The sequence below is a fragment of the Sprattus sprattus genome, assembly GCF_963457725.1.
Source record: "Sprattus sprattus genome assembly, chromosome: 19".
Taxonomy (NCBI): domain Eukaryota; kingdom Metazoa; phylum Chordata; class Actinopteri; order Clupeiformes; family Clupeidae; genus Sprattus; species Sprattus sprattus.
Genome location: NC_137917.1, coordinates 13,961,371 through 13,973,183, shown reverse-complemented (window position 1 = coordinate 13,973,183; position 11,813 = coordinate 13,961,371). Strand labels below are relative to the sequence as shown.

The window sequence follows — 11,813 nt, the reverse complement described above, 5'->3', positions numbered from 1 at the left end:
TTAGGTTCAGACTGAACTTGAATTTCAACAAATCTGTAAAGTCTCTGTAGGCGGATCATCCACATAAAGTGTTACAACCTTTTGCCGGGAAAAATGGGCGAAATCCCCAAACAAGAATTGAAAGACTCTTTGTTCGCTGTGAAGCAAAAGGGGGTTTTACAATTGACCATGCTGGGTGGTTAAACCTTTGCTTCGGGCCCATTTCCTTTTTTGTTATTTTCAAACTGTAAAAGTAAAAAAAAAAAAAAATTAGTCTGGCTTAAAATATTAAAGGATTGTGTCATCCTTAATGTTATGCCTTTTTCAAAAGGTCATATACACGTGTATATTCACATCAGCACAGCTCATTGTCCTTTACCTCCTCTGGCACTTCTTTGCTGCTGCCCCCCCCTTTCATATTCAGATCATGCTGGGAGCGCTTGCGTCTCAGTGTGGGAATTGCAGTTTTTGCAATATTCAGCAGGGTTATGAATGCTTGAAGGGCCATGAAGCTGCTTCGGTTTAGCGTGCTACACTTGGTTGCTGCACTTCGCTTCACACTGCTCAGGCATCTCAAGCCAACCACAGGCTGAAGGTGTCAGAGATGCCTATCGACATCAATCGCATAATCGCAGGCCTTGCAGTTGCCGGTATAGCAACTACAAATCTCCTCTTCACTTATCTGATGCTGCAAGGTTTCATGCCAGCATACTGTCCCATGCACACGGTGTAGTGCTGTTCACATTTCATCAAGTTTAGTGGACAAATTTGCTTTGTTTCGCTTCACTGAAACATTAGATGAATTAATGTCCTGAAGTTGTCCTTGTTATACATATAACTGCTTTTAGCTAAATATTCTATTTCATGTGCACTGATTTTTAAAAATAACATCACCTTAAGCCATGTAAATGATTGGGAACAAGGGCTAGGATGTTCATTCACATTTTAGCATCAACTCTGGGGAATAGTTTCACGAAATATTTGTATCTCTGTTAAGTCCTGCAAAACATTGGCTAATGGTGCGTTAGGCAATTGTTTCCAAGTCAGTGGATTATGGTCATTTTCAAGGGAACGATGCTACAGCCTGTCAAGGCCAATCGGCCACTTAATCATATTAATAATGTGGTCTCTAAGACAACTTGTGCTAAAGGACTGCTGAGTGTAAGATATATATATATGTAGAAGAAAAATGCTCTTTTTGCAGTTAAAATTTGGTAAAACAATGGTTGTATATATACATATAGCCATCATTTAAATGTGTGTGTGTGTTTGGTATATAAATATACCAAAAAAGCCCATCTTTCCTCTACATCTCGAAGTCTTCTCATATTAAATGAATCCATTTCAGATGAATGCAGAGGACTCTCACCTTTATGCACTTACTTGGTTATGGACCTTTGAAAACAGATAGCTGTGTGTGTGTTTCTTGTCTCGTTATTCAGTTATATCGTCAGCACAATGTGTTGACTGTCCAAGTGCATACTGCCTTATCTGAATGGCTTGAATATCTTGGAGACACATTGATATTGCTGATACCAAAGCCCATTGTTTGTTGTGTGGAGATGGACGGTTCATGCATCAATTTGTATAAAGGGAGCATTAAGGGGCTGTGTATTAATATTTGGGTCGTGTTAGACTCTCGTAAAATATGAATGTTTTGTTTTCTTCTAGGGCTAGGGTAACCTACATAAAGCTTCTTTCCATTTCACTGGTATGTGAATAATTAATGAGGCCAGATTTGGGCCACCTTTCCGACACCTTTCACTGTTTGAATACGCTCAACCTCTCAGTTTAAGATCTGTACTTATAGTCATGCTCAAATTTGTGTGTCTTGCTTAGGCCCAGGGACATGATGATCTCCAAATCCCCGATTTGCGCACAGCAACACATCTTATCATAGAGATTTAGATGGGCCCCTTGCAGCTTTGGGCTTGGGGTCATCTGTAACCTTTGACCCCCTTATGGCTGACCTGGTGCTATGCCCCGGCTGGCATCATCCTTGATGCTGTAAGATGTGACCACATGATGTTCAGGTTTCCAAATTATACTCCTCATCCATGGACCCTGTAAAAGAAGGTGCCATCACAGGTCCTAAAAGATAACATGGCACCCTGTTTTTCTGTCTGTCTTAAAAAGTTAAACGAGATGCTTTAAAACCAATACATTTAATGTGTATAATAGTATACAGCTGTTGAACAAGGCTTTTTATATCCATTTTGAGCAGAATTTACCTTATGAATTTATAATTCACCCCCTTAATATTATTCAGTAGCATCGTAGCAAACACTTCACTCAGCTGATAAACAAAACATAACTACAAATGTTCAGTTTTTAAGTCACATTTACACACATTTTATAAACCACATAACACATTTCTCACTAACTTAAATAATGAGTGGGTGTCATACACATAGTATTACCCACTGTATTTTGACCACATTACACACTTGTTAAAAAAACCTATAGAATTCCAAAAGAAGATCCCATGTTTGTCCCATGACCACAAAAATGACCACAAGTATTACACTTTAAAATGGATGTGAGGAAGTCACGGCAACAACCAGCAATACAAAATTTCCCTTCAGGGCAGTATAAATATATTTGTCACAAAGGCCAAGAAAGCGACTTATCTGACAGCTATGAACAGCAATAAATATCCCAGACATTTTTTTAAAAAAGCTATCCATTTAAGGCAGAAAGGAACAATGGAACCCTGCTAGAGGTAGATACCGCCCTCGTCCATGTCTCACTGGCCCCCTTGTTGCAGTTCGATAGGCCAAGATCACATCTGAAAACAAGTCTTTGAGTTCTCATTGTTTTACTCTGAAGGCCATACTGAATGCAACATCTAGCAGAAGCTTGTTTTGAACTTGCGTACAAGCAGCAATGAAGTAGTTACTAGATGTTGGTGCTTTATCAGTGCTTCTGGAAGAGACTGTATGTACATTAGACGTCCTCTGCCAGAGTTCACCCATAACCAATGAAATATCCAAAGCATGACTTCTTCAAGACAAAACTGCTTTTCAATATAACACAATGCCATTGACAAAATACACGCAGAATGAAATTCTACATGACTCTCCCTGCAATAAAGCACAACAATTTATTTCATTTTGTTCAAATTGTGAGAAATGTGCGATCACTTTCTGTGCTCTCTGTTCAATGTACTTTTTTGGGACCAAATCTTTTCTCTTCTCCCTCATCTTTTTCTGTAGTCTTTGAATGTATACTGTCAAATCTGATTACAGTCATGGTGAAGTGGTCAGTAGTAAGGCTTATGATCTGTGAATGTCTTTTTACATCATCGTTTCTGGGCTCGATGCCATCACAAGGAGAGTTCCCAAATCTAAGCAGACAGCTTTGCCTCTTCCTAGTCCCTTGTCTGTTGTTGTGATGAGTCATTGAGTCTGTTCCTCACTTGCCATTACCCTCCCAGTGTGACCATGAGGTTTGGTCTAACTCTCATCCTCCTCTTGTCTGCCTGCATTGCTGACTGCTTGGGCTTTTTTTTTTTTTTTTTTTTTGCAAGGAATCGTACCCACATGGGAAAGCAGGCTACAAAGTGACACCACTTGCCACTGGGGTTGGAAGCAGCCCACAAACATCCAAGCGACTCAGATGTGCAGTGAAATAGACAGAGCAGCCAGACTGTCACATCCAGTAACCTCCGAGTGCTGAAACCCACTGCACTTACCCATGTCGGCTTTTTCCCCACTCCTCTTTACATTTTTATCCAGTGTCAACATCTATTTTTCAGAAGATACGTAGGTATATGACAAATCACAGGGTGCATTGGATTCTGTTGTGAGGATAATGACATACCCCATTATTCAGTTTTCACCTCTGGATATTGTAAGATTTCTGTTCTCAGAAATTACTCTTAAGCTGTGATTTAATTTTCTCTTCCATTTTCCCTGTACCACAAAGAGAGAGAGAGAGAGAAATAAGGAGGGGTGGTGAGAGGGAGAGAAAGAGAGACAGATACAGATACAGAGAGAGGGAAAGAGAAAGAGAGAGAAAGGCCACTCTGCAGAAATCTCAGTGGTAGTCCTTTAGGGTCTTTGCCCATTGCCTTCCACTAGGTGGAACGTGTCAGAACTCTGTGGTGGAGATCTGAGTGACCTCTGTCTGCAGGTCCTGAGTCATACTCCGCGGGCCCACACCTGGGGGCTCTTGCTCCACGCCTAGTCATGCCGGCTTCTTTACGGACGCTGAGGCGGCACACACAGACACGGGTTCGCGTGTGGCATTGCGTGCCCGTGAGAAGCTGCTCTGCTCCATGCGTGAGCGGAACGGCAGGCAGAAGTCGCGGAAGCACCTCTTGAAGTTCTCGTCCAGGAACGCGTAGAGCACGGGGTTGAGGCTGCTGTTGGTGTAGCCCAACGCAATGCACAGGTGCCAGCTGGCCACCACCAGCGGGTTGCTGTTGTCCACCTCAACCAGCGTCTTGACGATGATGAAGATGTGGATGGGTGTCCAGCAGATGATGAAGGCCGCAACTATCACCAGAACCATGCGGGTGATGCGCCGCATGTTCCTGTCCTTCTCTTTAGATCCAGAGAGCAGGCGCACGCTTTTCAGGCGCAGGATCATCAGGCCGTAGCAAATGGTGATGACCAGAACTGGAATCACGAACGCAAAGAGGAACACGCAGATCTTGGTGACCGTGTCCCAGTACCAGTCTGGGTCGGGGAACTTCAGTGTGCAGATGGTTATGCCTGTAGGAGGAGGAGAAGACAACGGGTAGCAGCAGCAGCGCTGACAGGCCTAACGGGACCTCAACAAGCTTTTACTTTAACCGCAACCCTCCCATGCCTTCATCCACCAGATGCTGTGATTCTTAAATGTTTTAACATCATATAGAACTTACACAAGGCCAATGCAGAAAACAGCCGTGACCTTGCATGGCTTTGCTTACACAACCCCCTCCTAACACAACACAACATCAGCCATCAGTACTCTTACCTTTGTCCCTCATAGGGACAGTCACAGCGATGATCATGATGGGCACAGCAACAGCCGAGGAGAGGATCCAGATGCAGACATTGATGATCTTTGCCTTGGCAGGGGTGCGGAAGTCCAGCGCCTTCACTGGGTGGCACACGGCGATGTACCGGTCCACACTCATCATGGTTAGGGTGAAGATGCTGGTGAACATGTTGTAGTAGTCGATGGCGATGATCAGCTTGCAGAGCACCTCTCCAAAGGGCCAGGTGTTCAACAGGTATTTTGCACTCTGAAAGGGCAGTGTGCTGGTTGCTAGTGCATCAGCTAATGCTAGGTTAAAGATATAGATGTTGGTTGCTGTCTTCATCTTGGTATATCTGATGGGAAGTGTAGATAAAGTGTTTTGTTGACAAAACATTAACCAAGAGCACCTAAACTAAATATACTGTGCACTTAAAATGACAGATGTAGATGCTGGTCAAAGCCATCACAGAACAATTTGTATGAAATTTGGACTACCAAAGAGACAACTGAGGACTAGCATGCATTGAGCAGACAATAAAATGTTAACTTTGTATCTTTGAGATGTCTTATTCTAAAGCTTACTCTTTCATACCATTGCATTACATAAGATATGCCATCTCTGGCTTCTCTCCCAGCCAAATCAGCATTAGAAAATGTGATCTTGATAATGTAAATTACAAACAAATGAATGAATTAAAGCACCCAGGGTACACAACTCCCGATCATTATGAACACGATAACTGAGAGAGCCAGGAGCCGCAGGTTAATTTGGACGCTCTCCAGTCTGCATGGCAATTCGGGGTACTCTCTGTTAAGTTGGACCGTTGAGTCACTCACAATCTTTGCCAAAAATGGCTTTCCCCACGCCTGCTTATCCACGCTACACGGTGACACGAAACAAGCAACATCCAATCTGCTGTTTGGGAAACACTGGTGTGCATTGATGTACATTATGTATGTGTTCCTGTCACTTCAAATCTAATCTAAATGTAGAATCCCTGAGTTGTATGAATATAATTATCTTAACTTTGAGTTTAAGATCAAGTTAATGCAAACTTCTACAATACACGTCTGTTAAAGTGAATATTTTGTACTGTAAATATAAGATATTGTCCATCTACAAACCAGTGCAGTGTTCCTATGACCTGATTCTGCATGTCTGCATTTTATCACTTCCTTGCTCCCAGTGGCGCAAAAAGTGGGTATACGCTGTATGCGGCGCATAGAGGCGCCGCACCATGGGAGCGCCAAAGCGATGGTAAAAAAAAAAAAAAACATGTTTGGGGTATTTTCTATATGTGGCTGCTGTTGTGCGTTTCTAAATCATTTCTGCATTTCCTTAATTTTTATAACATTTTAGAGGACTAAACAGGCTAGAGTAGGCGCCTTATCTCTTAAGATTCCATAATAGAATTTTGACATAGAAGTCGGAGCAGGCCGTGACCGCTAAACACACAAGCAGTTCGAACTAAGCTACGAGTAGTGAGTTGGTTGGATGGAAGATGGATAAAGCAAAAAAGCTGTTGGGAGCTTTGGGAACAGAAAAAGAAAGAGGGAAAAGGAGAAGACATGTCAGGGGATGCGACAGCAATTAAATAAGTGGATGGTGAAAGGCAACAGGTAGGTTTTAAGGTGACTTTACGTTTGTGCTTGGAGGCTTGCAAATAATGTTAACAGACTAGCTAGCAGGCTAGCTAGCGTTTGCTAACATAGAAATGTAGCAGCCAAATGGGGGTTTATGGCTGGCTTAAGCCTCATCAGTTAGGCTGATGATAGCTACATTTAGATTTTGGTTAAACCCCTACTGTACCAATCCCATGTATGACACATCTCAATTTTATTAAGGCAAAAATAACAACTGGTAAATATAAGGTGGGAGACGGGCTCTGGTAGCATTCACAGTAACTAACAAGAAGCTGGAAACTTAACTCTGGTTACCATGGTTACCATTAGCTGTTCATGTTAGCTGTGCTGTCAAACATACAGGCTATCTGTTGGCATGATGCAATACTAGATGAATGGGCAAGTGCAAAGGCACGGCGTGTTATTATTTAGTAGCAACTAAAGAGCACTCTAGAATATTTTGGTAGCAGCATTGTTACACATCATCACCTTTAATTTAAAGATCTTTATTTGCAGGCTTACTCTTGCGTTTTAAGGCATTATGTTGCAATGGTTATCATTATAATGTTGATGTTTGCAACTGTTTATTATTTACTAATATATATATATATTTGTGTGTGTTTGTGTGTACAGTATATACTGTATGCACCATAGCCAAAATTGTTGCTGCATACCCCCCTGACACTGGGCAGTTGCACCCCTGCTTGCTCCCTTGTGTTCACAGGTCCAGGACATCTTCAAATGGAGTACCATTCAAATATGATTTGCAGGGCATATATTAGAGAGGAAGGTAAATGCTAATTTCCAATCAATTAATTGGATAAAAAGTGGTCTAAGTAAGGCCACAGGAATAAAAGATCATTTGATCTGTACATTAAGCCAACAATACTAATATTGCAGAAAGATATCAGCCCCATTTTTAAATGAAATAGAAAATAGCCACTTTTGCAGTGTGCAATTTTTAATGTCTGTCATTAACACTGTTTAACTGTGGTCCCTTCTTTTAATTTCTTGGAACTGTTGTTTGATGTTCTGTTGTGTGCTAGCTGAGAGTCTGTGTTCACTGAAGCATGTTTGGCGTGAGGGAAAGGCTTAAAGCTCTTGAGATGAAGGAAATGGCTGAGTGGTGAATCTCGGAGCCAGTATTCAGCAATGTGAAGTTTAAATCGGTACCCGCTGTATTCATGCAGAGGCGATTGTCCTCTGAACCTTCATTACAAAACTTCAACACCATTTTGAAGACAATAATAGAGGATGACTAGTCTCTCTTCAGAAGTACCTCCTAACATGTGTGTTCTTTCACCCAACGGCACATTTTGAGATGTTTGAGATTGAAAAAGATGACCTGTTTTATTGGGCGTGGGAGAAGTAAAACAAACTTGAGGACCTCTCTTCAGTTCTGTTTTAGGGCATAATGTATCAACTTTGTCCAATATTTCTCTGATATATCCTCCTGGCTATATCTCTGTGTATGTGATGTGACGACTTGTGTTTGAAATTGAGTGCTTTGGAAATCATCTCTTGTGCTGGCCTGCTGCAATTAAACTTCCCTCTTGTAAGATGTCTCCTAATGGTGTTTGGACTTCTGTCTCTGTCAGCCATGCCTGAGACTGAAGAATGCTTGATAGTAATTGATAGTAATCTTGATAGAATGCTTGATAGTAATTTTCTTCAATCTGTATGCCACAGACAGGAGTGACGTCAGAGTATTAGAGGGTAGCTAGTTACCACCTGTTGTTTCGTTCTTGAAAAATGTAAGACACCGTTAACGACATATTTTGATTTGTTTCTGTTATAACTTCAGCTAGGTCTGCAGTTTGATTTCAGTTGCCTAAAGCCTCCCACGGTAACAATTGCCAAATAGTTGACAACCACATTAGCTGACACGTCATTCACAAACATTAGCCTTTTTGCTGCACTCTGCTTCTCTAATGTAATTTCAAGCACTTCATCCTAGATGGCTCTGTGCTGGAGAGCTAGAGGATTATCTGTGCGGACTAAAGTGGCTACGCAGCCTACACATGTGCAATCCCTTTCAGACGTGTCACACATAGTCAGTGGGGTGCACACCCTCCCAGGCTTTATGGAATCTCAGTTGCTCAAAGAGCAAAATGTAAATGTGAAAAAGTAAAACAAAATAGTGATACTTGTCAAAAACATCACTAAATTATCATTATTGCGGCAATAGAAGATGCTATATTATAAAGCTCTATCTCTATTTATAGATTGTATACATTTATTTATTTGTTATTTATGTATTTATAGTATAGTATTGATATATATATATATAAATGAGAGAGAGAGAGAGAGAAATATATATATACGTATGTATTATTAAATATTGATATATATATAAACTATATTATGGTGAAAACAGCAGAAATGCTTTATTTTCTGGTGGTCACTGTCGTCTTGACTTGAGCTGAGCTTTTTTTCTGTCAACAGATATTTTGTCAACAAAAGCAAAAAGCAAAAGCATACAAGGTCTCCCTCCTCAGTAAATTAATGTTTTAAGACAGTGTTGGATTTTTACAGATAGCATGATAAGAGGTCATCTGCATTGTCTGTCATGAAAAAATAAAACTTTTGGAAAGGATCTATGAAGAGCAGTGCTGGATACACTGATCCCACCCAGGCAACAGTATTTAATCTATGTGCTGTGCTTTTATCACTTCATAAAAGCTGCAGTCCTTGAACAAAAAGGTTATTGATATTTGGGCTCAACAGCCGATCAAATAAACCGCTCCCTTTCATGCTCCTGAAGCAATGTTGTTGATTGGTTGGAATAGTGTATGGAATAGTGTATGGAAAAGCATCAACCTTTTGGCCTTTTGTAATTTTCTGTAGAATGAATGGGGACCATTGTGAAACAATCTTTTTTGTTGTCCTGTTATCACCAGAAGACCACCCCCCACGCCACTGCCCACTGCCTGTTAACCCCTCTCTGTTCCTCTGATGAGGAGCTTGGCCCTGATTCCAAACCGTGCACTCATCATACACGCAACGCTCCTATGCCATACTTGCTCTGAACATCAACATGGATGCCATGTACTCAAGCAGGGGTTCTTTCAGGCAGGATCTATGCGAGTGCAGACAGTGCTCCTTCTTACTGTGCTGTTAGGGTGAGATTTCTGGACAAGGATTCTTTCAATTAACTTAAAAGTATATTACTGAATTATGAAATTTGGTGAAAATTCGTCAAGATGACAATTAGTCTGTCTTAAAAAGTTTTGAATTGTCATAAAAAGACTTGTCCGTAAACGCCTATATGTTCAGCTTGAATGTTCCTATTCATTGAGAAAAATAATGATTTAATTTAAGGCATGTCTTGATTACAGAACTGTCATGCAGACTGCTTTGCCCACTCCTATGTCAAGTTCACCTGACGTCGTAATTGCTTTTTTTGATCGAATGTGATCTGCTGCCAAAAGAGACCGCGGCAATTAGTGCCCTGTGAAGCCAGACGATCGTGCAGCAAGCAGCACACAACAATTCACAAAATCCATCGTTGCATAATGTGTCAGTATATCTCATCATATGAGCTGTGTTGTCTGGGGTGCCTCCAACAGTCTTTAGACAAAATAAGTGCAACTTTCTTATCCACTTAATGCACTTTACACAGCCGCCCTCAGCCTTTTATAAGACTATTGCTCTTACCTCACCACTCCGTACATAACCAAAATGTTTCCGAGGAGTCCAACCACGCAGATGACAGAATACAGAGCTGTTATACATATGGAATTAATGATACCCGCAGCGCTTCTTGTGGTCTGCGTATCGACACTCCTGTTGGGTAGAAGTCCCAAGAAATCATCCTGGGTGACATTGTACGGAATGACAGAGTAGAGGTCTGCTAAGTCAGAAGCGGACATAGTTGGCAGCTCCATCTCTCCCGCGCCTGTCTCCAATCTCCAGCTTTCGGCACAACTCGGAAAACTTTACCAGTAGAGCTGCTCGCACGGTCCTAATTAGACACCTTTGTGATCTGCCCGAAACACCATGCTTTAGCCAGAGGTTGGTGTAAATTCGACAGGTTTTGCTCCGCGAGAAGGAGCTTGCTGTCCACGATGCTGTACGGGTTTGTGAAAGCACTCTCCTTTGAGTGCTCACTCAACCACCTAGTGGGTGCGCCTGGCGACTGGTGGCTTGGTGCTCTGTATTATACAATACATTTTACAATCAAATCTACAGCGACTAAAAGATGAATGACCATCTTGCTTAAATTATCTTTTAATAAAAAACGCATAATAAAGGAATTGTAACCAGAATGTTTCCTTGAACCGAATTACTTTAGCTGGTGCAATAGCAATACTTCTTGACGGCAGTCTCATTGCCCAAGGTGTTCTGGCTTGCTTTAATCTGTCTGCTGCTAAACATATACAGCATGTGACACGTGGCATGTTCATTTATCTACCCAAGCCAATCCCATAACCCCCCCAATTGCTCCACGGTCCTTCAGACATGACTGTTAAGCCACTGGGGCTCTCGGCAAAAGGCTGTTAAGAGAAAAAAGTCAGAATAACCAAGTAAATGGGTAAATACATACTCTCAAGTGTAATAAAATAAACGTCACTCCTGGCCATAGCCTGGGCCGCGGATGAAATATGCCCGAGCAAGCTCCTCTAGTTCTAACGGCAGCTGTCCGAGGTACTGGATTGCTGTTTCGCTTGGTCCTGAGAGAAAGCTAATTAAGGCTGTTGGAAAATAATCTGTAAAGGGAACTATATCTTGATATTCACGTCTCTCGAAGTTGTCTCTTAGTTGCTAAAGGTGCAATTGTTCGTGTTGACCCTTCTGGGGCGGGTTTTGTGATGATTGATATTCACCATTTTGGTATTTGCTCCTTTATTTGTGACTGTAGAATTAAAACATGGAATACTCTGACTGAAACATCTTCTGGCCAGTTATGGAATGTACAAGAATTGAAAGTGTTCACGCCTTTTTTGTTGCTTCAACCGAATATGTTTTGCACACACATTTGCATGTCTTTTGACCTTTTCGGAGTCTGGCTTTGTTCAACCACTTGGAAATTATGGTATTGATCTACAATACCCTTTCAAGTAGGCTATATTTCAACCAATACAGTTTCCAGCATTGGAGGTGTTGAAGTCTTATAAAATATTGAAGGATTTTCAGTAATGGAAAGGCCAAATGTAAGAATTGATTGATTGGAGCATTGATGGTATACATTTCCTCCTTGCCAGCGTTCATTATCCATATACTAAATGTTCTTAAAAAAA

At 41.4% G+C, this 11,813-nt stretch overlaps 1 protein-coding gene across 1 annotated transcript; it reads right to left on the bottom strand.

Moving 5' to 3' along the window:
• Window positions 1-4,167: 4,167 nt before the first annotated feature.
• Window positions 4,168-10,460, bottom strand: oprd1b (opioid receptor, delta 1b; the record flags this gene model as incomplete). Its single annotated transcript, XM_080858631.1, has 3 exons — window positions 4,168-4,697; window positions 4,945-5,303; window positions 10,231-10,460. 3 exons carry the CDS (start codon window positions 10,458-10,460, stop codon window positions 4,168-4,170), a joined length of 1,119 nt encoding a protein of 372 aa, XP_080714757.1.
• Window positions 10,461-11,813: the final 1,353 nt, after the last annotated feature.